We start from the raw sequence: 25,792 nt of genomic DNA on the forward strand, positions 1-25,792 counted from the left end.
ACTTGGAATTAATGAGCACCAATCACGATCCAGGAGTATGCGCTTTCACCCAATGTTGCCCTTTGCAGATGATGTCTTTTCCATGCCGACATCACCTGAGACACTGTTGCACGTGAAACATCAGCAAGTCAAGCTGTCTTGCTCACTGAAGCTCCCAACCAATGTGACCCAACAATCATGCTTCCTTCAAAGTCACTGAGGTCTCCTCTTGCAGTCGTGCTTGCTATAATTATAGTCAGCTAAGAAATGATCCCTACACATGCTAGGATATTATGTGCTTAATTAACACATGAACCACAGCTGTGGGGAGGCCTTTACTTTCAATATACATGGTGTCCCTCCTTCAGGTTTTCCAGTATTTTTATGTTCACTATATGTGCAGTAAAGAGAAGATTAATGTAATCACTACCAGTAACCATTTCCTGTCTATAAGTCATTTATTAAAATGTTATGAATGGAGATATAAATAGTATTACATTTATTACAAAACTTTAACCCAATGCTATGGTCAGGAGTATGGCTTGGCACATGGTTAATATCAGGGTTTTGCTAATAATGCCCAGTTAATCTACAGTTAAGATTGAATGCCATCACATTAATTTAACTCTGTTAATAAGTTTTCAATATATTTAATTTTACAGTGTATACAAATGTTTTGCATTCCTTAAACTGGAGTATTACCAATATATTTTTGATCAGATGTCAGATTAGTTGTCCACCATTTGCCACGCAGTTAGATCAGTAAAATGATAACTATTTTCTAAAATACAAATGTAACCTTTTCAATACACAGGTGCTTACGGTACACATACATGATTTTGGTTCTCAAAAAATGTAAATGTAAAGCAGACGTAAAATTCTGCAAGCATGACTCAGACATGCTATTATTCATAACCTAATTCACTTGAAATTACGAATCATAGTGTGTGCTGGGCAGTAGAAAATAATTAAATTATTTTCATTAACTCGTTTTCTTGTAAAAATGGTCAGCTTGAAATGCTAGGGGTTCCTTTGTGTTTCTATAATCTTAATTCAACTCTTAGAAATTGAATGAAGAGTCTGCGAATATATAGTTTTCTTTAACAGCGTAAGTCTTACTTATCATGCAAAGCACGAAACTTTCTTTTCACTGTGACACTGAAATCTAAGTGCAGAATAATGAGAGAAAAGGCTGGTATCTAAATTGTAAAAGTGATAATGACCTCTGCATGTGATCTTTAATATGCGTTGCCCCTTATCTATCCCTGTATCAGTGTTAGCTCATTATACATATCTTTTCTTGCTAACCGGGCCTTCCCATATTAGTTCTTGGCAAGCTCTGACATTTTTAATATATTAATATTATGTCTATAAAGTAATGGGAGGCTATTAATCACAACTAGTTCTACGCCTGAAATTTTTGTTATAATTGGCTCCTTCTTACCTGGAATGTCTCTTACATTGACCTTTCAACGATTAACACATCTGGAGCCCCTCCCCTCACTCCCCTTTCGATAGCAGGTTCCCCCTGTTCATTGCAGTGAGTTAAATCAAGGGTTTCATCCATAATTTTGGATAATGGAGACTTAGATGGGCCGTCATCATTTTAATGGAATGGAATTATATTTTTAGATTGACAAAGTATCCTGTTCTATTCTTGAAACACTGTAGTCTCTGGACCTTCTTAAAACAGGAGAAATGTGTAGTTTATGTTATTAGTAGCATTATTAATAGAACTCTAAACCAAATGAATTGAAATGAAAATCTGTTTTGAACCCTTTAAACAGTGCAAGATTTACATAAAAATATATTTGTTAAAATATTTAAAAACAACAATAAAACTGTCATTAATTTTTGTGTGAAAGCATGAAAGGATGAACGTCTCATCATTTCAGAATACCTATGTATTTTCCAATTTTAGAGGACTCTTTTTAACCTTTATGTAATGAACAATTCTTCACATGAATTCAGACTAAAATCATGATCAGTAGGATACATAATGCAAGCTCTGAGAATATTAAAATGATTAGCAGTTTAATGTTTGTATCAAAATTAAAAATCTAAAGATTTACATCAGTGTTTCAATGTACCTACATATGGGCATTTTAATATGCTAAATTGTATAATCCATCCATCCATCCTTTTCATAACTGCTTTATCCAAGGTCATGCGGGAGCCAGTCCAATGCAGAGCACAAGAGCACAGACTCCCACACATTTTTCCCAGAAGTCACTTAACCTACCAGAAAGGCCATGAACTGGGAGGACACTAGAGCACTCGGAGGAAACCCGCACAAAAACAGGGAGAACATACAAAGTCCATGTAGATACTGTAATTCCACAAATCTGGCATTGAACCCAGGGCTCCAGTGCTGCGAGGCAGCAATTTTTACCACTGCACAACAATGCTGTCCATAAGGATGCATAATTATATTAAATACCTGTAATTGTTTTCAGTAAAATAGCAATGGATTTAAAAACCTATTATGCTATCAATTACATAAACACATTTCTTTGTCTATGAATTGAAATAAAGCATAAAAAGATTATGAAAATTATTATTATTATTATTATTATTATTATTATTATTAATCTACATTATCCAATGTGTGCAGCCATTGCACCTTTCATTTTTACTCTAATAAAATTTCACATGACTCAGCTTCATGTTTTTAGTTCATTATGAAGGTGAACTGTAAACCTTGGCTTGAAAAGACTTTCGACAGATGGATTTTGATAAACAGTAACTACAAAACAGTAGTTGCTCTACAACTTTGTGGAAGCTGCTGCTTTCACCAGATGTCCAGAAGTGCTTGCTTATTTTCTACTTGGTAAAGTATTGCCAAATCAATGCAGAGCACTTGTCTGGTTGCCCAGGTAGCCGTCATAAGTAGTTTGCCAATTGCTTAAGGAAGCCAAGGGTTTCTCACAGAAATTAAGCGAACTGTTCAATCTTTAAAATGGAGCATTTTACTTTCTCTATTTTTATATATTAGCCTCTGTTTCCCTAAAGCATATGTGTGATGCCTTTAAAACCCCAGACCAACTGGTAACTGAGTAACAAGAGACAATAGGAAAAAACACAATCCAGTGGCTCAAAACCTAACCTACACAATGAGGGATAGACTCCTGTTTTTGCCTGGTTAACCACCTTGATGACACCACACCCAGAAGTGAACAGCCTCTGAGAGTACTGAAAACCTGGAATCATTAAATTGCAGACAACAGCTGGCATGGTGTGTAGTGAGGAGTTGTTTGTGTCTAATTGCTCTTTCATTCTAGTCCATGCTGTGGAGATAATGGGGCACATTCCTAAACCATTTAGCACCATTCAGAATTTATACCTCTTGTTTTTCTTTATGATAAAACAACACACGGATGCTGTGGAGTGTCATATTTTTAGAAATACAAATTTAACACTCATAGATCAGGGGTTTCAAGCCTGATTCCTGGAGGGCCTAGATTTTTCTGATTTTTGTACCAACATGAGTTAGTTACAGTAATGTAATTATTTTCTTAGATATACTGTATAATGGGTTCCTCCTAAGTAGGATTTAATTCTTTTACAGTTTATTATTCAAAATATGGGCTTCATTAAAAGTACAGTTACCTCGAAAACACCATAGAGCCTGGTTAGAAATGAGACAATAATGCAGTTAATTAAATAATTTCACCAAATATCTGTATTTAAGTTGGGATGGAAGAAAAACTAGAAGCCACAAGGCCCGGGAATTGGATTTGAACAGCTTGAAAGCTGAAGCATTTTATTTTTAGTCATTTTTACAAAATTAGAAAGAAAGTCTGTTTTCTTTTTTTTCAAAGTAGTTCATAAACTTGGCAGAAATTACTTTGAATGTTCCTTAATACTTAATAGATCCTATAAAGGGCTACCAGGATGTGATTTGCAGAAGTCGGTTCTCTTGGCTTTGTCTCCAGAAAGTGCATGGGTAGTTTTCTTTTCTCTTGAAAGAAGCAGTAAGTGTAAACAGTGGACATCAGCTAAATGCTAACAAGTGACTGTCCAGCTATACAACCCCAAACTCTACTGAGGATTCTGTAAACACCCTACTATAGCTGTCTGGAAGCTAAGGCATCATTTGGCCTTGACTGTAATTTTAGCTATAAAGCATATAACTTGAATGAATAATGTGAGTCTCATGATGTGATTTTTGTTGGTTCATACTGTATATCTACAAACTACAATTATATAAAATAGATATACTTTATAATCTAGGCCTGTCTTGCATGTGCAGTAGGTATACCAACATCCAAACAAATCTGCATTTTGTCTTTATTGTATAGTTTAAAGATGGGCTGAGCTCAAGGTCATCAACACTGTTAAAGGACATACAGTACATTTTAAATGAACAATAGCAGTATGCTGATCGTAGCATATTCTTCCTACTCTTTAATATAATGACAAACTGTGAGGTAAGTGCACCCAAAATTAGGTTACAGCACAAAAAATTACAACAAATGAAGCAGCACTGCTATTTTCTTTTTTGTGAGTTTAGATTTACTGCATTGCTGGTGTATGCAACAAACAGGCAGGACAACATTGTTGTTGTTATGTAAGCAGGAATGGAAGTTAATAAGTTAATGTTGTTTTAATTCATGTATAACTTCTTCATTTGAGCTGTACCAACAATATATATCATGAAAAATGCTGGTTATTATTAGGCACTCTATTGTTATTTTTATTTCTGTTTGTTTTCTCTTTATTATGAAAGTCTAGTAAGATTTATGAATCTTCAAAAATCAGCTGAATGTAACAGACAACTCAGCACTGATATACTGTAACCTTATGTTGATAGGCAACGCAGCGTTGATGCTGTAACCTAACCTTGGAAACATTACTGAAACAACTTCACTTTGTCAAAATACACAATAATTTAGATATTATAATTACATTTGATATTTTAACTTCTTAAAAAAGGGGTAACATGAAAGATTAATTTAATTATCCAGTTATACAGATTTTCTTTTATCTACTGTACTGTATATCAGTATTTCAGATGTTAACAACTATTAATTGACAATGTGTAAAGTCTTAATTATCTAGAAACTATTCTGTAGAGTATTTTGTATTTAAACATATAATCTGAAAGGACTTGTCATAAAGCTTCTTTGAAGTCTAACTTTTGGCAATATCATAATTTGGTGACTTGTGTTTTTTAATTTCAACTCGGTAACACCGGGCATCTTTATTATATACTTTATCACTGGAAAAGAAACACTATTTCTATTCTGTCTGTGCTATTACCCACAAAATGTTAATTTTACATTAACTGCAAGATGTTAATTCTCACTTTTCATTGCTTCCTACAGGCTCTTGATGCAAGACGAAAATGATGATTGATGGAAAACAGACCTGAGACAGCAGTCGCTCATCACTTTGCCTGAGACACTGATTTATCAGCACGTCAGGCAGTCTATCACAAGCCCCGAACACACCTCATCCCTTTAAGCTATCAGTACAAAAGTTGAAGAGACTTGACTCCTATGAACTGCCTGCTGATAAACTGGATTTCACAACAGAACTGGGAAACAGACATAACACAGTAAGACTAAAACTAGCAGCCTAAAGCAATTATCAAAAAGCTGGCATGCTGGCACAGATCCAAACCTCTCAATTTAATAGAAGTTGGATTAAATTGTAAGATTGTCTGCTTGTCTTTGGATAACATTAAAAAAAAACGTTAGAGAAAACATCAAAAGGACCTAGAGATGCATTTGTCTATTTTGTTGACACTGCATGCCCTTTGGGTAACTGTTTGTCATGCTGTGCAGCACTATCCCTCAACATGGGGACATTATGACGTATGCAAATCACAGATCTATACTGATGAAGGCTTAACCTGGGATTACATGGCCTGTCAACCAGAAGCAACCGACATGACAAAATATTTAAAAGTAAGGCTTGACCCACCTAACATAACTTGTGGAGACCCACCAGAGACATACTGCGCATTGGTAAGTTGGAACCACTCTGTTTTACGTTGTTCTTGAATTTCCTGATTAAATTGAGTGAGTATGGGGGTTCCCTGATCTAGTATTTGTCAATTGTTTCAGTATGTTTGTCACTTAAAATCATTCACATTTTGTACAATGTTATTGTATTTACATTCTGAAAAACTGTCTGAAATGTTTGTTATTCTTACCAAATATGTCTTTTTTCTCAAGTCTCTCCAAATCATTTTTACCAGAGCTCAAGTTTAATAAGTCATAACAGTATCCACCTTGTTAACCTCTTAAACATCTCCATGATTGTTAATCAATAATCTTCTTGAGATTAATCTCTTAAGTTCTTGATTATTGAAGGTTTTGACAGTAATGCTAATATTTTTCTCATTGTAAAAGCAAATGAAGATGCAAGCTATTAAAATCAACTTATCAGGCTTAAAATAAAGGTACTAACATATAATTAGTCAATAATATAGTGTAACACCTTTATTCATACATATTAAGCTTAGAACTATCTTTATACCAAGATAAATGGTGAAACACGTTATTAACAACATAAAACTATAAAAATGTCAGATTCTGAAGATTTATTTCTTGACGCAAGAAATGCATGTTGTTGCTTCCATTTAAACAAACTGATATGTTTGTACACCCTAACATATGAGCCAAAAAAAGTTTTAATGATTCTCATATCTTTTGACTTTTGACTCAAAAATAGGTAAAAAAGAATAAGTGGAGCATGGAGGCCACTTATTAAAAAATAATAAACTTCTGACATGAATTTGTATTTAGCTTTTTGCATACTCATTAAAAGGAAGCTTTTTAAAAATTCACTGGTCTGGGAATGATAGGACTCACAGATCCCAAGAATTTTTACCTTCCTTGACTTTAATATTAGAAATGTCTTACCAAATAATGTGTATATGCATTCCTGAGCTGAAAGGTCCTACTCTGGTGTGTGTAAAGGACTGATTTTTTTTTAACCTCGAACAGAAAAGACTACATTTTAATCAAAATTTAATTTTTCACACAAATGACTGTGAGAGTCTGGAACAAGCTATCCAATCATGTTGTCGGATCTGACAACCTTGTATTTCTTCAGATGCAGCTAGTTTGGATCCTCAGATCACTAACCTGCTAGCAAAAGGGGTAAATTGATTGAAAACCCTCTTTTCATGTGTAACTTATCTTATATTTGTAAGTTTAGAGCTTGTGAATCTTGATTGCTTGTAAGTATTCAAAGGCAAGTTTGCTATATCTATATAAAGTGGTTGTTAGAGTCACTCCAGAAAATTTCTTAATTTGGTCTTCTTAAGATGGTCTTCTTGACAGACTTTAAATCAGAGCTGCGTCTTAAGGTTTAGCAATGTGGAGGCATGACAGATAAATTACTTTAGTTTACGTGTACACCTCTATGAAAAATCCTACCGATTAAATCTGCTTTTAGGTTTCTAGGGCTTTGTGGATAAACTATAAAGGTTCCAAGAAAGTACTTACTCAAAGTATAAAAATAGATAGCACAGAAACTAGGAAGGACATATAGAGAGTGACAGAGGACCTAATAACTTCAGTGCTTAGCTTTGAAAGTGAATTATTGAATATGTTTGTAGCTAATGTGTTTTATTCATAGAATACATTATTCAAACGTGCATCTCTAAAGCACTTTTAAAAAAATGCTGACTGTTGGTGATAGAATCTCAAGGTAAGAAAAATAACTAATCTGGTCTTTCTGGGGGTTAACTGCCAGTTAGAAGAAATAAACGTCTTCTAAATCAGTTTCACCTAAAACACCACAGTCTTAACTGGGGAAAATGAAGCATTATACTCAACGCAGGCAAACATTTCTGATAAATTAGGGATTTTTTTCTTACTGGTACTTGAAAACAAATCACAACAGTATTTACTATTACATAAACTAATAAGTAAATGACTTATCATTAACCATCTCATATCCAACATCAACAGCAATTTCTGGCCGTTTTAACGCCATGTTTTTGAATCATCATCTTACATAAGGCTACAACTAAAACCCTGTTAATATAATTTGCAGTAACTAATATGTTTAAATATTTTATGCATAGAAAAACCTTCCTGATTCAAGAATTAATGTACTTTCCATTTGAAATGTCTTGCTGAAGTATTTACTTTTATAGGATTATCTTATCAGTTGAAAAACTTTCCCTCTGCATGTGGTCAAATAGGACAGTTCATTTCCACTGTATTAGATATTAATACATAAAGTAAATGGATTAATGTTGTCTAGTGTGTGGCTGAGAATAATAGTCATAAAGCTCCATCTCCCCTGGTTAAAAGTTTTTTTTTTAATGATTGTATTCTGTTGTGCCATTGTTGGCTTTTTGCTTCATATTTACAGGAAATCCTGTACATTTAACAAATTGTGTTGGTCCCAGCAAGAACAGTTTCCTTGTTTTCTTATGTGTCTTATTTGTTATGCCTTATAAAGAAAGAATTACACTTTTTGTGGTATGGTGGGCAGTACTCTTGATCTTGATAGGTTTTGTTTTAAATCCTATTTTTATTGGTTATCTTAAAGTTTACACGATCTGTTTTGGAATATTGTAGTATTGAGGTAGTTTTTGTTTCAATCCTTTTTTCAGGGTCTGCAGCATACTGTAAATGCAGTTCAGTGCCTGAAACTTATTCCAGCTAGCAAAATGATGAAAAACAGCACATCTTTTTTTGTGTGTGTATTTTTAATAAAATTACTGAGACGTAAGGGAATTCCAACAAGACTGGCGAGGGAATAGCAACATAAATAGTTGAGGTGCTTCAATTCTGCAAACCTTGCTATGCCACTGTGCTCTGCAGGAGCCCTGGTTGCTTTTGTAAAATTATCTGCAATTATCTCCAGACTGCAGCTAATTTTCAGGGTAGGTTAAACGGAGGCTTTGAAAAGAAGCTCCCAGACGGAAGAAGTCATGTGCATTTGTACAATTTATGGCAGAGAAGTGCTGATGACTGGAGAAATCTGAGCCCTTGAGTGCTGCTATGGATTTCATAGCCAATCAAAACTAAATTAGGAAACAAAGAGATTATTAAAAGACCTTTGTGCATGCAGTACTGGCATAATATTATGAGATGGATATTAAATATATTCCTTACAGGCCCAGTGTATCATTCATGTCCTTAATTATACATAGGTGCAGGTAAAATAAACAATTTTGAAGTCCTATCCTATACGTACTGTACATTAGTTTAAAAAAACTATAATATTTTAGCTGTTAAGGAGAAATTAAAAAGTTTGCAGTTTTACATATTGTTTTATTGTTATTGATTATTGATTGTTATTCTTGCTGTTGATTTCAGGGAACTAGACATTATAATTTCCTGAAAGTCTATGGAGTAAACAGCGTATTTGTGCTTTACAGTTTTTATTGTATGACAATGTCTAAGCATTTTGTTTTCACAAAGAAATCATATAACAGACCCACAGTTGGACTTGGACGAAGAGTTTATTCATCCATCCTTCAAATCACATCTTGTGGTAAAGAACTATCAGATGTCTAAAATGGTTCCATTTCAACATTTATTTTTAAGTGAAATGGCATTGGCCTTCTGTCAGCAAGAGTACATCTTGTTAAGCAATGAAAATATGCATTTAAAGAGAAAAAGGGGTAATAATTATTACAGATATAATGTTCTTTCAAAGACAAATTGTGATATTTCTTTTCAATCAAATATACTGTGTACTTCAAGCTGTATTCGTTGGTGGCAATTTCAGAACTGCAGAATATGCGAAAACTACAAGGCGGCAGATAAGAACTGCTGAGTATTCTAACAGTCGAGACAGGATGTCTGCATCTAGTTCTGTTAAGTTGTGCAATGAAATATATTATTTTATAGAAATAAATACCTTAACAAATTGGAGGATTATCGAATTTAGATTTTATCATTTGGTTCATGACCTAAGACAAGAAATAAATGAATGATGAGTTTCTTATTATTTTAACAAAACTGAGACAGAGAATAATACTCTTTGTGAGTCGTAATGAGAGAGAGTAAAGAAGGCTTTCCAGTGAAATAACAGTTCCATTTTTTTCATTCGCTAAAAAAAAAACACATTTTGAAATAGGTCACTAGCTTGTCTAAAATGGCTTTTTTAGAACAGAGCAGAGGTGGAGTCATGGAGGTTGTATGAGTGCTTGCAGCTAGCTAGGGCCCTAAAGATACATCTGGAGCAACAGTCACTCAGCCATCTGCCAATGCTATGTTGAAGAAACCCATTAACAAGGTGATAGAAAATTGCAACGTTTTCATTTTAATGAAATGTCCTTGCTCTCCCATGCATAACAGCACACCTTGCTGTCTGGAGTGACATGGGACTGCAAGTCTTTGTCACAGAACAGCAGTTCCTATTTCTAATTCTCAGTGACAACTAACCAGTGTTTCATTTTAACAGAAATGTGAGAGACAACTGCCATTCCAGCAGACTTGTTCTGGATAATACTGCACTCGTTTACTTTATGAACTAATTGCATATGAAGGTTCTGATTTTGAGAAGTGAAATCATTATATGTAATTTTAAGAATGGTGGTGACATAAATTCTGTCTGAATCTTAAAAATGAATGAAAAAGCATCTCTAATACTTTGCGAAATGTGTCCTATTGACATGTTAGTATATTGTTTTCTTTTTTTGTTATAAAATGGCTTTATGTGGCATTTCCTCATTACTGTTGTGCATGTTCAGCTGAATATTTTTTTAGTAGATTGTTTATGCAGGCTACTTTCAGTCTAGACACTATTCTGTTTAATATAAGAAAATTGTTTATACCCAGTGTTCAAGTGCTACAGTGACCTTGTGTAAGAATTTTCTAGTGTGTTTGAAAAAGTGTTTTTGTCCTTAGTGAAATACAAGAAGAACGATAGAGATGGCAGATTCAAACACTGGAAATTTCCATTATCTTTTCACACTTCTATTTTCTTCAGGATGGAACAGTACATATGTGGATAAAATATATAGAGGATAAAGTCTATATATATGGTATACATTGAGGGCAGCACGGTGGCTCAGTGCTTAGCATTGCTGCCTTTGAGCACTGGGGCCCTGGGATGTTATCTGTGTGGAGTTAGTATGTTCTCTTCATGTTCATGTGGGTTTCCTCCAGGTGTTTCAGTTCCCTCCCACATTCCAAAGAGATACAGGAAGGTTAATTCAATTCTGGGAAATATTGGGCCTGGTGTGAGTGTGTGTTTGTGTCTGCGTGTGCCCTGCAATCGACTGGCATTGCATCCAGAATGTATCTTGCCTTGCGCCCATTGCTTGCTGGGATAGGCTCCAGCTCCCCCGCAACCCTATGTTGGATAAAGTGGTTAGAAAATGGACGGATGTATACATCGAGAGGCATTAAAAACCCCACAAATGCTATTGGTTCCAGTACTCATTTCTTGCATTTTTAATGCCTCTTAGTATACATTATGTAGAAATTTGAACTTGTATCATAAAACTTTGACCTTTTTCAGACTTACATGTACATAATATTTATCAATAATCACTGGCATTATTTATTTCAAGTCCTGAAACGTGCCATTAAACATATTGTATATTGGAAGTCCTAGTACATAATTTATGTTTCCTACAAACCACACTAGTAGGTCAACTTACTTAACATGGATTTTGTTTCAGAGGACTTTAAAGGCCCTCAAATAATGGTAGCTTCTCAGTGTTTTTGAGCTATAGATGTGAAACAAAGTAAAAAATGATAAAGTGCAGTTGCAATGATTTGTACAAGCCCTTCCTGGCTTTCATCGAAGGATAATATTGTTATTGAATTGTATATGTGACCCATTTGTCTGTACTGACCCTTTGGTGGCATCTTCTCCAGGCCGCAGGCCTATTCATATGCAGTATGATGATGGTGCTCTTAGGTATGCCTGATACACAGAGCTACATGCTTAACTAGTGACACTAAAACAAAGTGTCACTGTCATCACTAGGTAAATTAGAAAATTCCAAAGTGATAACAGCATGAAATAGTCGTGCCGCAGCTTCAATAGAGCAACACATTTCATTTTGTTGAAATTTAATAGATAGGACTTTTAAAAGAATAAATCGTTCAAACAAATGTCTTGTCCCCATTAATCAAATTGAAAAATAAACAGTAAAAAAGTAAAGAAATCACTAAACTGCTATGTGCAGTCCCTTAAAATTATAGGCAAATTGTCCCAGTGAAAGGGGAGAATGGTTAGGGAACATGGTGGTGCATTGGTGAGCATTGCTGGTTCACAGAGCAGGGGCCCTGGGTTTAATTCCTGGGGTGCTATCTGCATGGGGTTTGGATATTCTCCCAGATTTCATGTGGGTTCCCTGCGGGTGCTCCAGTTTCCTGTTATAGTCCAAAGACATGTAGGTAGGTTAATTGGTTTCTAGGAAAACTAGGGCCGGTGTAATTGTGTGCATGTTTGCCTTGAAATAAACTGGCATCCCATCCAGGTGTATCCTTTCTTGAGCCCATTGTGTCACACCCCACACTCTTACTCGGAAACACCGTTCTGTCCCTGTCACATTCCACACTGCATAAGGATCCTCCTGTTCCACGTATAGGTTCCATGATAGAATAGTGAGCCTCTGTCACGGAAACTATACGTGGAATAGGAGGATCCTTATGCATGACCGGAATCCCACAGGACGCAGAGTAGCAAAGGCTGGGTCGATAAGGGAGGCAGAGGGTCCGGTATCGAGAGATATCCAAAAACAATTCAAAAGACAAAATCCAGAAGGCAAGGTCAAGAGGCAGAGGCTTCAGTCAAAAGGTTTGGAAACACACACTGGCGAATACTATGAAAGGCTTCTCAATAGTGAGCATGGGAAGGTGTGCGAAGGGGGTTTAAATACTGAAAGGAAAGGGGTGTGATTGGATGATTGGTTAGGAAGTGAGAATTTGAGGAATCTGATGCATGTGAGAATGTGATGGGTTCAATCAGGGATGAGATTGTGAAGCAGAGGTTCTGGGAATGTAACGTCGTTTGCGAGGGAGAGTGTGGAATGTGACAGGGACAGAACGGCATTTCCGAGTGTGGGGTGTGACACATTGTTTGCCAGGATAGGCAAATAAAGAGGTTAGAGAATGAACGGAGGGAGAATGGCCATGCAGGCTGTGTCCTAGCTGAAGAGTGACTCATGCACATGTAAATTGAAAGTTACTCACACAAGCTAAATTATGAGCACAGTTTTCCTCAGGGAGCAAAAAAACAGGAAACAACACAATAGGTAAATCACTGGAGTACATAGAAAAAAACATTGAGAAAAAAGCTTTCAAAAAATAGATTTGCCCAAGTCCGAACCACAAACAGCTGAAATAATAGAATATGTAAAATAATTAGGAGCAAGGCTCTTAACCCCAATTGCTCCAGGGCCCCATGGGTTTTCTGTTTTGTGTCCTCTAATTTCCCAGTGCACTAAAACCTGAATCAATTAACAAACCTTTATACATGTCAAGTCTCCTTTCTCTCACTCCGGCCTCTGTCTCTTTCCTACATGCTATTTCCAACCTGCTTGTCCATTGCCTCACAACCCATCACCTCATACGTATTGTTCCAGCGCAGATTCTGAATTTAAAGCAGGCAGTGTCCAAGGCTGAGCTTTAGGCTGTGAGTGCTTTGAACACTTACCAGTGTGTTGAGGCTAAGCTAACGGAGCTTAGCTGAAACATTCAGGTTACACACACAATATGAAGTTAATAGTTAACAATTACCATATAACTTTTACTTTGAAACATAAAACTGATATTGCTTGTAGCTAGCAGCAAACAGACATCTTGGAGAAAAGAGAAAAAAGCGCTAATGAATGCAGTGAAAATAATTTTGAATATATTCTTAAGTTACAATAAGGAAATGCAGCAAATATGCTGTAAATATTTGTATCTACAATTGCTTTCGAATGTATTCCTTGTTTGCTTTAAGCAAATTAGGTTTAGTTTGTAGAGAAGAGCATGACAATTTTGACTTGCCACTCAGTTTTGTTAATGAACATCAGATAACTGCTGTCAAGAGGACCAAAAAAAGTGTTTTACATTCTAAGATGTGGGTTTCTGAAGCAGGATGTACTTCAAGTACTTAAGGCAAATTGCACTTTCATCAATTCATAGTTCCAGAACAGTGCTTGCTTTATAAACATTAATTCTGCACCTGCATATACCATAAAGAAGAGGATGTAGCTGACACTTTTTCACAATATTTAGACATTTTGATTTGCTAATAGTTTCTACTATATTTTGTTTCTATTGAATTATTATCATGTACTTTTTAATAATATACCTTTATGTAATGTCGCATGATGCAACTGCATACATAGAGTATGAAATTACATAAAACCAGTATTCATCCTTGTATTGCAGTTTCTATTTCAGTTTGTTTTTTTGCTACAGTATACATATTTTGTGCTATATTTTGCGACCTGTTCTTCAAAAATATTAGATTAAGCAAAAGTCTTTAAGGTGGCATTTAAAACATTTTGACTAAACCTAATGTTCTACTTCATATAACAGTGCTTTTGTTTTTCAAACTTCATTACATCTTGGAAATTCTTCATTAGAACATCTTTAGGGCATGGCTCTTAAGAATAGATGTATGTAATGTAACATATAAGCGTTTTAAAATAGAACATTGAGGCACATCGTTCTTAATTGTTGTTACTGCCTTTAGGCACTCTCCCTCCTACTTTAGTACACAGTCTTAGATACAGTCAATGCTTTAAATAGCCAGTCTGGCAGTTTCTCAACAGATTCAAATCGAAAATAGTATTATATGAGTAGAATATAAATATGAACCATAAGGCAGTGGATTTGCACTGGCATATTAATATGTTTCTAATAAATAGCACTGAACTAATTCTGTCATTGTTCATGACTTTTTGAAATATAATTGAGCAATGGATATTTCTATGTTAAGGATAAGCATATGAAGAACAGGACTGCCAAATAAGATCTATGTCTGTTCGATCTCAGACACATGAACTACTCATTGGTGAGGTTTTTGCGTGGTTGAGGATAAATGACTGCATGCGGTTGCTGGATGTCAAAACAAACCCATTTACTAAATGAGAAAAGCTGCTGGGTCATCCTACCAAGAGAAGGCAGGATCTAACTGATAAACAAATTGATTGCTTAAATGAAAACTAAACTTGCCACTACTCCTGACTGAACAGTCTTTGGGCAGTTACTGTTCATAACCTGACACTGTTGTCCAGGTGTTCAAAAATATATACTAGCCATCAAATTTACGTTTGCCTCTTGACTAACATCTGTCAAGTTGGCAAAAGGTATTGGGTCTGTCTTATTTCAGTTAAATATGTGCCAAATCCCTGTCTTTTGAAGTAACAATACATACACTTAGAAGTTAAGGCGTTTCTAAGGATGTTTTCCGAATGCTGGACTGAAGACCTGTCCTCCAAGGCTTCAGAATAAAAAAAAAAGCCTTCCTGATGCTGTCAGCTTTCAGACAGCCCTGGATTACAGTGATTGACAGTTCAAAACTACAATGATCTGTTGTGTCTGGCCTATGCAGTGCTGGGGAAATTTTAAATCAATAACAATGCTATCAGAACTGGAAATCAAATGCAAAATAATTCCCCTGACTTCCTGTGCATAAAGACATTTGCTCCTTTGATGAATTGCTAATGTGTTTTTGGAAAGAAACTATCAACAGAACGGTCAAGAGTGAGCAGTAAACTGCACAAGATGGGAAAATGGTGTCTTATACCGTATTGGTGGCTATCAAAGAAGCTGTTGTGGAGCATTAAAGATTAAAAAAAAAACAAATATTCAAGTAATGCATTTCTGATGCATTCTGCTGTTTCTTTTTGTGTCGGTCAATAATCATGCCTGATTGTTGTTTATGGTATTAGTTTATTGTAGTCTAAAAACCAGAAAGTATTTTCATAATTATCATTTATTTTATTCTTGTTATATATTTTTTATTTTTGGGGTCAGTAATTTCCAAGACAGTTCAGTGTATAGTGCCATAAACTGCATGCCACTGGGATAGTTCGAGTGAAGCTGGATACTTGTAGAAGCCGACTGCAAGCCTGGCAGGTGGTCCATAGCTTTGCCGACACTGTAATGAGCTTGCCTGCAGTGCCAGGAATCAGGATTCATTGCACTACAATCTTTAATTAACAGGCAAACAGAAGCTTTCTTTAATAAAGACTCAGAGCAAAGCAGCAAATATAAGTATGTGATTATATAGCAACCAAAACCAAATACATGCATTGTAAATATAAACTTCATGCTTCCCTAATTCCAATTGATCACTGTCACTTTTAGTGTGGTGTTGTATACACAGTACACACTATAAATACTGTGCATGTTGACTTCACTTTTGTACTGTACCCTTCTTTACTTATGATTGTCATTAGATTGTATAGATTTTATGTAAGATGCTTTAAGCTACTGTTTGCTATTTTGTGGGCTTGCCTCAAGAATCATTATTAAACAGCGTTTAAAACAAGAGCTACTAAGAGAATTTATTATTTGAATATTAATTTGCAGTTGCTTCTTTATGTCTTAAAGACATTTTCACCAAGACCAATTTGGAAAGGCCCAAGAGCTTTGCTTTAATTAGCAAGTCTCACTGATTGTTTGCAGCAAGAGGATTGAGGATTCTTACAAACCTGCTAAGGTGTAGTTAAAGAATTACTGCACAGTGATTAGGTTGTTTAACAATTCATAAACAAATCGGTTTTCTATAAATTGAGGATGTTTGAGGATTTAATGCCAGACTGGATATACTGTATTGTATGCAGGATTTTGTCTTGAAAGCTCAGTAGCATGACTAACATGTAACGTAATAGAAACCTTCTTACCGTATTGTTTAGTCCTAAGGTAGTAAACTCTACAGTTTATAATTAAATATGGCATTTTTTTTTCTGTTTAACTGAAGTACTGATTGTTTTTTAGCATAAAATCTATATGGGTTGAGTAGAAATATTGCAAATATATTTGTGTTTGTTTTTTTGTTTCCTCTGTTGCCTTGACCTATTTTCTGACATTTTATTGATTGACCTGAAAGAATCATGTTTGAGTGGAAATAAAGTCCCCCCCCAAACACCAACACAAGAGTAAGAAACCTAAGATTATAGTTGTGGTGGATGGTGTGTACAGTATCTAGCTGTTGGAGGGTATTCTTTCTTTGTTTTGTCTGCTTGCAATAAACTCCTGCTTTAATTTCTAATGGATCTGAACTGATCTTTTTTTCCCTTTGCTATATGTGCCCAATATTATTGTGTATGCTTTTATTGATTCTTAGTTCCTGTGTCTGCTTAGCTAATGTAACATACTGTACCACATTGATATTCCACCAAAGAAAGCTGCTGTAAAGAAATATTTGACAGCATTTAGTTTTAAGTAATACTGGATGTTTAAACTGTGGTCCTCAAGAATCACAATTGCTGTTGTTTTTCACACTGTGTTTTCAGGTACTTAATTTAACAAAGTATTTTTTTAATAATGTGGATTTACTAACAATTTGTCACTGTAGTCGCTAGTAAACATCCTCTCATATACAGTACAAGAGAAGAATTGTTTTTTTTTCTTCATGCAGAAAAGCCCAGCAATTTAACTTGGCAATTCCTAGTGGCAAAGAGGCAAATAGACTAGTAGCAGTGCCAAATAATTCATGTATCATATTTGCTACCCATTACTGTAGTCTAATTTAGTTTTTGTTAAGAGTCTACATTCATGCAAAATAGCCAATTAAACCATTTACACATCTCATAGTCAGGGATCTAGGTACTGTAATTAGCCAAACCTATGTTATCTGTAGTGTTAGCCTGCAAAGAATGTTATTATAGAAAGAATTGTATCTAATAGGGAGCAGCAGTTTAGGCTATGAGTCTCAATCTAAACACTACTTAAGACAAAGGCAGTGGAGGTCTTGAATATGTTGAAATAATTTTTTTCTGTTCTTTAAAAAATGTGATGATCATAGTGATGGTAAGAGCAAGGTGTTTCTTCATTGTCACAGATGATCCTTCATGTCTTCTGCCGGTAGTTAGAAACACATTTTGTATCAGAAATGTCTACCACTACTTAGTAAGTTAATGGGATCTACTCAGTTTTGTATTGAATGGTTGTTAACCCCAGGATCTCTATTGGGTTGACACTAGAGAACAAATTTATGGTGAAGGCAATTATGACAGAAAAAATGCATAGGAAACCTAAAGAAAGAGAATCACTTAGTGATTCCAATTTTAATTTAATTAAGGATCACTTCCTAGTAAAGTTATACCTTTCGCATTGCCTGTGTTGTTAAAATATTCCTACGTATTATTTATTAACTACGATGTGTTCAAATGCATTTAAAATTAAGCAATGCAACTGGCTCAGCAATGATGCAGCAGTCTATAATATAATGTATACAAACATCCAGAAGTTTTTACTTCTTTAGAAATCAAATCATTGTCTCACATACCGTACTTTTAAAAAATTTAACATATTGTGTGTTATTGTATTATAGTTCTAATAATTGTTTCCTTGGTCAGGGAAAGGTTTTTTTTTGCAGTTTTTAGAATATTTAACCTGAATTATAAACGCAGTAAGGGTCTTCAGAGTATCTCTTTATGTTCAATATACAGAATTTTGGGGATTGGAGGATGTCTTGGATCATATACTTATACAGCCTCCCTTTTGAATGTAGTACATTGCAAATCAAAAATAGTAGTCTGTATTTCCTTATTTCTTTGTCAATACTTTCTGGTTAAAGTGTACATTTGCCTTGCGATTGCTTTCATGTTCCATCTTGGCTCTGGTTCATTCATGTCAGATACATAGCTGATATTCTTATCTGTGGTATCTGAATATGTATGATGTTTTTTGAAGGATATTCATATTGTTAGGTCATTGCAGCTATAATGTATAAACGCAGTGTTCTAAATTCTATGATGTGCATCTATCATGCTATTTTTGTTAGTGTAGACGTATAGCAGAATACACCTTGCCTTCCCATTAGAAATTAGTTATTAGGAAGGTATTATCACACTTATCAGACTATACTTCAAAGAGCTGAAGTTTTTAAGAGCTTGAATAAGGGTTGTTTCAATGAGGTCTTGCTATTGCTTTCGTTAAATTATTCAACTAACATTGAAGCTGAAGAGATACTGCAAATGTTGACAAGATTTACTAATTATAAAAATCATCCCTTTCATCCTTACAAAAGACATTCAGTCCTGGAAATGCCAAATCATCTGACCCTCTAAATATGATCAGATTATTGGGTTTGATGGTTAAAGATAATAAAAGTAGTAGTTTTTTTTTTAATAATAGCTATTGGGAAGATGGATTGTATATTTTTATGCATCTCACATTTAAAACCTAAAACTAGGCTGTTTGAACTCCAGAGACTTTTAATGAGAGGCTGTCTGCTTTAATTGCTTCTGAGATAAATATTTAGATTAATTATTCTGTTTGTACAACATGTCCAGGATATTATTAATGATATTCCACCAATTGATTGCTCATTAGAACTACCGTGTGGTTTTGTGATAGGAATGACCCTAAGGATACTGCTTTCCCCAAGAGTGTAAGGAGATGTTACAGCTTTCATGAAATCCCTGTTTAAATTTCTACACATTAATTAATCATGTGGTGGGCCAATCTGCATGATTTTTTTTTTTAGATTCTATTGAAATAGTTTGCTTTCTTACTCAAAAGGGAGCATTGCAACCTCCATGGAACCAAAGGGTAAATGATCTTTAATGCAGTTGTCTGTGAAATAGAATTCAGTAGTTGATTGTAATTCTTTTGAACTGTGTTCAGCTCTCGAAGATTGGATGAAAGCAAATCAAAGTGCCACAGCATCATGAGGCATGATAACCAAGGTTATAGCTAAAGCAGATGATGGGTACACTATAAACTGCACTGAAATGACAATATTATTGACAGCCTTTGCAAAAGATTTTCCCTCATTTTAATTTGTGAACCTTTCTTTTTAAAGAGTGGATTGTTTTGTGTTACACATGCAGAAACTGCTGTTTTTTAGGTTTATCTATTAGAATTACAAAACATGGGAAAGCACATTTTAGAGCACATTGGAGAACATAGCTAAAACACTGAATCCATTGACTGCTGTGTCTGTAATTGTTCTTGCAAGAAACAACAGAGGAAGATGGCCAGTTTTGGTTCAGTCTACATATTGCTAGGAACACTGTTGAGTAAACAAGATGTACAGTGTAGCTATTTTCTAATCCCTCCATTAACTGCATTATTTATAAAGCAGCCTTGATTTTATTTGATGACTGCTATTTAAAACAGATCATTTAGCCGCAAAATTAAATGAACTGTAACTATTTCAGTGATAAAATATGTCAATGTTTCTGGGCTGAATGTACATATTGCAATTACAAGGTAATGGCGTGCAACCTTACTGATTAGTGGAATGCTTGATTCTGCAGATTAATTGCACATACTGAAATCCACGTAAACTTTAAGATTGTAAATGCAGTTGCGTTGTGTGCATTTTGGTGTGATTTCTAACATGAATAGCTGAGCATGGTAATGTAATACTGTTTAACAATAGGCTTGCTTACTTTCTTTACCTATTTTTATTTGCACATGGAGACATGGAGAAACAAGGAATGTTCATCATCAAATTATCTCTTTTCTCTTGGAGGTAGATTTTTTGTTTCAAACCAGCCTGACATCTGCTGTCAATCCCCAGGTGGAATTATGCTCCACCCTTGAAGATTTTCAAAAATACCAACGGCTGTCAAATTACATCACAGATTTTTTTGGCAGGTATCTTTCTGGCAGTTGTAAATGCTTAAGGACATTTAAGTTGAGCTTTGTGTTTGTTTACTGTGGCATAACGTGGGAGGTGTGTTCAGTGTGAAGGCGGAGCCCTGGATTAAGGGAAACGTGTTGCCTTAACAACCACAGCTAATCTGGGATGAGCCACAGCTCTAGGGGCCCTTTAAGAACACACTGAACACTTCCCCGGAGGGGTGAGGAAGCGGGACCCCAGTCCTGAGTCCCCCGCAAGGGAAGGACATTCGAGCTACAATCACAGCTATCGGAAGGGACGAACCGTGGAGAGGCAGGGAAGTGGAAAAAGTCCCATATGCGTGGCAGAACGGGGGATTAGCCCAGGCTCAGCAGTGGAGGAGTCGTATAGAAACCAATGCCCTCAGGCAGCGGACCTGGGGCGACCTTGATGCTAGGCGGGTCTCAGGACATTGAATGTCAATGCTGAGCGAAGGTGAATCAGTGACCCGGAAATCTATAGCCCCAGAGAGAGAGACACCGGAAGGACAGCAAAGCACAGGAAACTAGGGACAGGACAGAGTATGCACGCCCTCTGGCTGCAGAGGGTGTGACAGGAGGGGACTGTGGAGACGTGGCTGAGGCTGCATTTTTGCTTCTTTTTCTTTTCTCCTCTGCCGTTGTGAGGATTCACCAGGGCAGGCTGAGTTTTCTTTTGTTTTTGGCCTCGCTCGTTTTCTTCCAGTCTGGAACCCACTAAATAGGGATAGTCCGGACTGGATACCCCTGTTTCAAGCAGTCTTTCTTTTTTTCCCCAGAGTGGACCCCATTAGATAGGGATAGTGCAGCTTGGACGCCACTGTGAAAAGTGGTGCGTTTTTCCTTGTTTCGCTTTTTTTTTGCTAACCTCACACCTGTGGCTTTTACCAGTTTTTGTCATGGCTCCTCCCTCTCCTGCTTTATTATATTACATAAGATCATAAGAAATAGGCCATTTGATCCAATTTGGTTGCTAGTAGCTAATTGATCCAAGGATCTCATCCAGCAAGTTCCTGTATGTGCCAGGGTATCAACAACATGGCTGGGTAGCTTCTTCTTTCATACATTCAAGACACTTTGTGTAAAGTAGTGTCTCAGAGGTAAATTCTGGTAGCTTTGACTTGTATTTTATGATTCTGAAGATGTCAAAAAGGTGGACTCTTGGGTTTGAATATGTGAATAAGTGTAAATTGTTCAATTGTAACTATAAATGCTAATATTTTGTTTGGTTTTGAAATAGCTTATCCATAGTGTGTAGAAGATGCAAATAATAGGTCAACAATTTTAAAGTTATAATTCATATTCACGTACTTTAAGGGTGGCAACAATAATACCCATATTTTTTTAGTTATGTCTCTCACATGAGCAGAAAGTTGAAGCAAATGTTGTTTTTGAAGTGGTAAAAGACAGCATGCACTTTTTTGACTGTAGACTTGGAACTCTCAGTTAATATAAATGATTGATCTCTTATGCACATTTGTGTTAGGATATTTTCATTGCATTTTTAAAGACATACTGTAGTGATGAATAATATCTCAGTGGATCAGAAGCTCAAAAGTCAACTTTCAAAGTAGTTCTGCCTTTTCTTACAAGGATATGATGCACATGTGTAATTCTATATGGTTGTACTTTCCATTAGGATTTGTGGCTATTGGATTTTGTTATGCATGTTTCAGTGTATTTACAAAAATGTCAACATTTTTTTGTTTATTCTCCACATTGGAGGTCATTACATTTGGTGCCTGGAGCAGACTATAAAAAGGCAAAAGAAATTCAGGTTATGAATCCAATCTCAACCGGGGTGAGGAGAGTGCTAATAATTACACTTTGCTGGTCTCTATATACTAGTCAAGATGACAGGACATTTGGAATGTGTGAGAAGACAAGAGCTTATTATTCATGAAAGGTACCACTTATTATGTTTTTTTTTTTCCCTGTCATGAAATTTAGCTATATCCATGGCAAGTTTTATAAATTGCATCTGCCAGGGGAATTATGCTGCAAATGCTGATGTTCTAATTTTATTTTGTCTAAAAGTCCTTTACAATTCTATTTAAATGTCACATGGGAACTCAAAATGTGCCTGAAAGTGATTTAAACTTTTTTTTAAAAAAAAATTTCATGTTTTAGTATTTATATATTTAACAGCATTACATTGGCTGTTACTTTATACTAAATCAATTAAACTAATAAAAAAGGAATTACACCTCATGTCACAGGCAATAATAAATCCCACCCAGATATGTGTGTTACGTTTTCTTCTGCAGTGGCCTACGGCATGCTTTCCATTTTTATTGTGAGCTCAGCTAATGAATATTTAATACAGTGTATTTGAAGGCTTTGTGAAAAACACAAGATATGGTGATGACTGGCATCTCCAAAATATCTTCAATAAACCCTGTCCTGTTGTTTGCCAGCCTCAAGCATAACAATTAAAAAATCCACCTGATAATTACTCTGTCATTGATTGTGACAGCTGTCACAAAATGAACTCTATTTTAATTAATAAAGATGAATGTGTTGAATACCTATAGAAATGTGATTAAAGAGTTTTATTTAGTCTCTACTAGGAATTGAACCATTTCAAAACTCTAGTTTCATTGTGGAATCAAGAAATATTTTCCATACACAAGCAGGGACTTGACAGCTGCATTTGACCTGCCATTATTTTCACATGTGTAAGTTTACTACTATGTATCTCTGCTTAGAAGTGGATGCCAAACTATGACTGAATATTAATCTACAGCTCTTGTGATGAATCAGTAGCTGCTAGCAACTAAATGAGATACTGTAGGTGGGCCTAAAGGCATTCTCTTACTTGTAGCTTTTGTTAGCTTCTAATATAGAAGTTAAAATGTCTTTGCTGATATATCAATGCAAATGCCCCTGACATTCATCTGTTTATTTAATTATTTATTAATGTAAACACTGTTTGTTGTGCAACTATCATTTATTAAAACCCAAGAGGTGGAGCTCAGGGCCTGCTCTAGGAGTTCATTCTTGCAGATTATCAATAAAGTACACTTCTTTAACATTTAACATTCCTTTAGGTAAAATGCCATGATTATGGGCAAACTATGCTTTCGTTGTGGTTCTAACTCATGAACATTTTGGGGCATGCCTTTTTAAATGTTGTGTGTGGTATATACATACTGTATGTGTGACATTTTGGATTTTTTTAAAATAATGCTATGGTATATTTCTGAATGTCCTGTAAACAAATTTTGAAAAAACATTTCCTTCTTTAAGGTTGTCAATTGGGCCTTTTGTTTTTGTTGTCTTTTTGTTATTAATTGGATAAAAGTAAAGTACATGGCATTCTGCAGAAAAAAGCAAATCAGTTTCAAATCTAGTTCATTTTCTCTTTATATTCAGTATGATCTTTATATTTCAAGACTTTGGACTGCTTATCCAGATGCAGTATGCATCTTCAGTATTTGTAAAGTGTATTGAATAGGTTTTACCTTGGTACCTTTTAAATTCAGATTTTCTTTCTCAGCCTTAAAAAGCAAAAGCAAATAGCAAAGAGACTAACGGCACTGTTTATTCAATACAGACTGTAAGATAATATTTCAAGTTAGAAGCAGTGGGACTTCTTTGAACTGTTTATCTTCCTGATATAAAAATGTATTCAGCATAAACTACTGAAAGGGTTGAGATGTAAATTGTACCACCACATAGCAGAGAGATTTCTTTCACAAAATATCAAGAACTTATGTGCACATAAAGCCGAGTAACTTCCTGCCTACTATCAGGTTAGTAGGATGTGTTATTAAACAACAGAAAAATGGAAAAGCACCATGAAATACATTATCATCAAAGGTTCTATATAAAATAATAATAATAACATATTTATTATTATATAATTAATTATTAATTTATTGTTCTGTTTCTTTGCATTGAAACAACAAACGAAACAGTCAAATACCAATAAATATATTAAATTATATACAATTAAAAGCTAGAGTATAAAATGAGTTTTATGAGTCTTAAGACATTCAAGGTGATTGACTTGAAGGATCTGGTAATGAACTGAGACATCAGTTCCATAGGCTTGGAGCAACTGAAGGGAAAGCACAGAGCTCCAATTTTCTGAAATGATTTATGTAACTGAAAAAAGGCCAGAATCATAACAGTGCAAATTACAATAATCAAATGATCTCTGTTAACTTGTGGTCTTATTTTTGGAAAATAGGTAATATTTCTCTTTCATTGTTTTGTTTCTAATACAATTAGTAAGAAAATACACTTTAAAAATAAACAGGAGAAGATGTGGTTCGATTAATTGTAGTTCAAAAGGAGAACATAGCAATAACAAGGATCACAACCTATTTACTTAGGATTTAAAGGACTGACTGCTAGCTGACAGGCTCTGATAAGACCACTGCAGCTAAGTGGATAAATGTCAGTGCAGCTGGTGGAATCACAGCTGTAAATGTACCTATCAGGAAAAATGAGCAAAGGGCAGCCTTCTTGAGAAACAGCAGAAGTGGCCAAGATGGTAAGGAAATCCATAAACTGCCTGATTACATCCTTCCCCCAGTGGAGAAACCATGTATTAGGAAACTGAACTACCTAGAATCGTATTTCCTTAGCTTCCACCTCTTTGTGCCACAACAGTAGTTCTCTTTTCAAACCCCTTGAGCAAATACCCTGAACCTTTAGCAATGGCAAGAATTTGTGACATGTTAGAAGATCTGTGACTAATCAAGTGCTCCTGAAACTACTAAATTACTCCACATGTAATATAATTTGCTAAAAAAGAGACAAACAGTTTATGCAGGTCATCCATGCAGACTTCCTCTGTATAAGTGACTCATTCTGTTTCTGTTTAGAAAATATACTAATGTTATAAGGCCAATGAAATAAAAAATAGAAAAATAGGTTTGATCATATTATGAGGCCATCAATGAATAAATACAGTTAAAAGGTAAACTTGTTTAAACTCTATTTGAAATAAGCAGCAAAGGTTACTGTTCATTGCAGGTCCAAAACAAAGTGCTGAATCCAGTTAACTGTAGTAACTACTGTACATATGAGCCTGTTGCATTTATGAATATGCAGTAACACTATTGGCTAAATCAAAAGTTTCAATGTAG

The 25,792-nt window shown here is 35.2% G+C and overlaps 2 protein-coding genes across 4 annotated transcripts in view; both read left to right on the forward strand.

Annotated features, from left to right (window-relative positions):
- The window catches only part of selenoj (selenoprotein J), a 277,040-nt gene that overhangs the window by 41,919 nt on the left and 209,329 nt on the right, over positions 1–25,792 (forward strand). The gene's annotated exons all lie outside the window — the stretch shown is intronic.
- The window catches only part of ntng1a (netrin g1a), a 118,580-nt gene that overhangs the window by 8,104 nt on the left and 84,684 nt on the right, over positions 1–25,792 (forward strand). For all 3 annotated transcript variants that reach the window (XM_069194124.1, XM_069194125.1, XM_015355668.2), the window contains exon 2: positions 5,307–5,951. In XM_069194124.1, the coding sequence (XP_069050225.1) occupies positions 5,706–5,951 (246 nt within the window). In that variant the 5' untranslated portion in view covers positions 5,307–5,705. The remainder of the gene's footprint in view (positions 1–5,306; positions 5,952–25,792) is intronic.

This window comes from Lepisosteus oculatus, chromosome 9, assembly GCF_040954835.1.
Source record: "Lepisosteus oculatus isolate fLepOcu1 chromosome 9, fLepOcu1.hap2, whole genome shotgun sequence".
In the NCBI taxonomy this organism is placed as follows: Eukaryota; Metazoa; Chordata; class Actinopteri; order Semionotiformes; family Lepisosteidae; genus Lepisosteus; species Lepisosteus oculatus.